This window comes from Trypanosoma conorhini, assembly GCF_003719485.1.
Source record: "Trypanosoma conorhini strain 025E chromosome Unknown Tco_14.4_contig_00302, whole genome shotgun sequence".
In the NCBI taxonomy this organism is placed as follows: Eukaryota; Euglenozoa; class Kinetoplastea; order Trypanosomatida; family Trypanosomatidae; genus Trypanosoma; species Trypanosoma conorhini.
In genome coordinates this window covers 5,973-8,101 of record NW_021704390.1, presented here as the reverse complement: position 1 = coordinate 8,101, position 2,129 = coordinate 5,973, and the positions used below count along the sequence as shown (strand labels likewise).

The 2,129-nt window shown below is 62.2% G+C and overlaps 2 protein-coding genes across 2 annotated transcripts in view; both read left to right on the top strand.

The window, feature by feature from the left end:
* Positions 1-145: 145 nt before the first annotated feature.
* On the top strand, positions 146-1,495 carry Tco025E_05290 (elongation factor 1-alpha; the record flags this gene model as incomplete). Its single annotated transcript, XM_029372191.1, has 1 exon — positions 146-1,495. The coding sequence occupies one exon, from the start codon at positions 146-148 to the stop codon at positions 1,493-1,495; it is 1,350 nt and encodes a 449-aa protein (XP_029227693.1).
* A 298-nt stretch (positions 1,496-1,793) lies between these two features.
* The window catches only part of Tco025E_05289 (elongation factor 1-alpha), a gene marked incomplete at both ends in the record, with an annotated part of 369 nt that continues 33 nt past the window's right edge, over positions 1,794-2,129 (top strand). The window contains one exon of the mRNA XM_029372190.1: positions 1,794-2,129. This exon is cut by the window's right edge and continues 33 nt beyond it. Within this exon, the coding sequence (XP_029227692.1) occupies positions 1,794-2,129 (336 nt within the window).

Here is a 2,129-nt window from a genome sequence, read left to right as displayed (position 1 = left end):
GTCCCTCGCTGCGTGTGCCCCCGTGCGTGTGTGCCGCTGCTCCCACACCGTGCCGTCGCCTCTCCCTGCGTTCCTCTGCCGTGGGCATTAGGTCTGCTACACAGCTTCTAACTGCTTTTTGAACCCGCAAGGTTAATCCAGCGCCATGGGGAAAGAGAAGACGCACCTGAACCTCGTGGTGGTCGGCCACGTCGACGCCGGCAAGTCCACCGCCACTGGCCACCTCATCTACAAGTGCGGCGGCATTGACAAGCGCACGATCGAGAAGTTCGAGAAGGAGGCGGCCGAGATCGGCAAGTCGTCGTTCAAGTACGCCTGGGTGCTCGACAAGCTGAAGGCCGAGCGCGAGCGCGGCATCACGATCGACATTGCGCTCTGGAAGTTCGAGTCGCCCAAGTCCGTGTTCACGATCATCGACGCCCCCGGCCACCGTGACTTCATCAAGAACATGATCACCGGCACGTCCCAGGCCGATGCCGCCATCCTCGTCATCGCGTCCTCCCAGGGCGAGTTCGAGGCGGGTATTTCGAAGGACGGCCAGACGCGCGAGCACGCGCTGCTCGCCTTCACGCTCGGCGTGAAGCAGATGGTTGTGTGCTGCAACAAGATGGACGAGAAGTCCGTGAACTACAGCCAGGCGCGCTACGAGGAGATCGTGAAGGAGGTCTCGGCGTACCTGAAGAAGGTCGGGTACAACGTGGAGAAGGTGCGCTTCATCCCCATCTCCGGGTGGCAGGGCGACAACATGATCGACAAGTCCGACAAGATGCCGTGGTACAAGGGCCCCACCCTGCTGGAGGCACTCGACATGCTGGAGCCCCCGGTGCGCCCCAGCGACAAGCCGCTCCGCCTGCCGCTGCAGGACGTGTACAAGATCGGCGGCATCGGCACGGTGCCGGTGGGCCGCGTGGAGACGGGCGTGATGAAGCCCGGCGACGTGGTCACGTTTGCCCCCGCCAACGTGACGACGGAGGTGAAGTCGATCGAGATGCACCACGAGCAGCTGGCGGAGGCCACGCCCGGCGACAACGTCGGCTTCAACGTGAAGAACGTGTCTGTGAAGGACATCCGCCGTGGCAACGTGTGCGGCAACTCGAAGAACGACCCCCCGAAGGAGGCGGCCGACTTCACGGCGCAGGTGATCATCCTGAACCACCCCGGCCAGATCGGCAACGGCTACGCGCCGGTGCTCGACTGCCACACCTGCCACATTGCGTGCAAGTTCGCCGAGATCGAGTCCAAGATCGACCGCCGCTCCGGCAAGGAGCTCGAGAAGAACCCCAAGTCGATCAAGTCCGGTGACGCCGCCCTCGTGCGCATGGTGCCGCAGAAGCCCATGTGCGTGGAGGTGTTCAACGACTACGCGCCCCTCGGCCGCTTTGCCGTGCGTGACATGCGCCAGACGGTCGCCGTCGGCATCATCAAGGCGGTCACGAAGAAGGAGGGCGGCGCCGGCAAGGTGACCAAGGCCGCCGTCAAGGCCTCCAAGAAGTAAGATGGGGGCAACGGCTGTGCGCAGACTTTGTTTTATAATTTATAACTCTTATTTATATAAATCATTTTGCCACGCTGTGCGGTTAACATTTCCTGCTGCTTCGGCTTGGTTTGGTTTGTTTCTGCCTTTCTCTCTCTGTCCCTGCCTCTCGCCGTCCCTCGCTGCGTGTGCCCCCGTGCGTGTGTGCCGCTGCTCCCACACCGTGCCGTCGCCTCTCCCTGCGTTCCTCTGCCGTGGGCATTAGGTCTGCTACACAGCTTCTAACTGCTTTTTGAACCCGCAAGGTTAATCCAGCGCCATGGGGAAAGAGAAGACGCACCTGAACCTCGTGGTGGTCGGCCACGTCGACGCCGGCAAGTCCACCGCCACTGGCCACCTCATCTACAAGTGCGGCGGCATTGACAAGCGCACGATCGAGAAGTTCGAGAAGGAGGCGGCCGAGATCGGCAAGTCGTCGTTCAAGTACGCCTGGGTGCTCGACAAGCTGAAGGCCGAGCGCGAGCGCGGCATCACGATCGACATTGCGCTCTGGAAGTTCGAGTCGCCCAAGTCCGTGTTCACGATCATCGACGCCCCCGGCCACCGTGACTTCATCAAGAACATGATCACCGGCACGTCCCAGGCCGATGCCGCC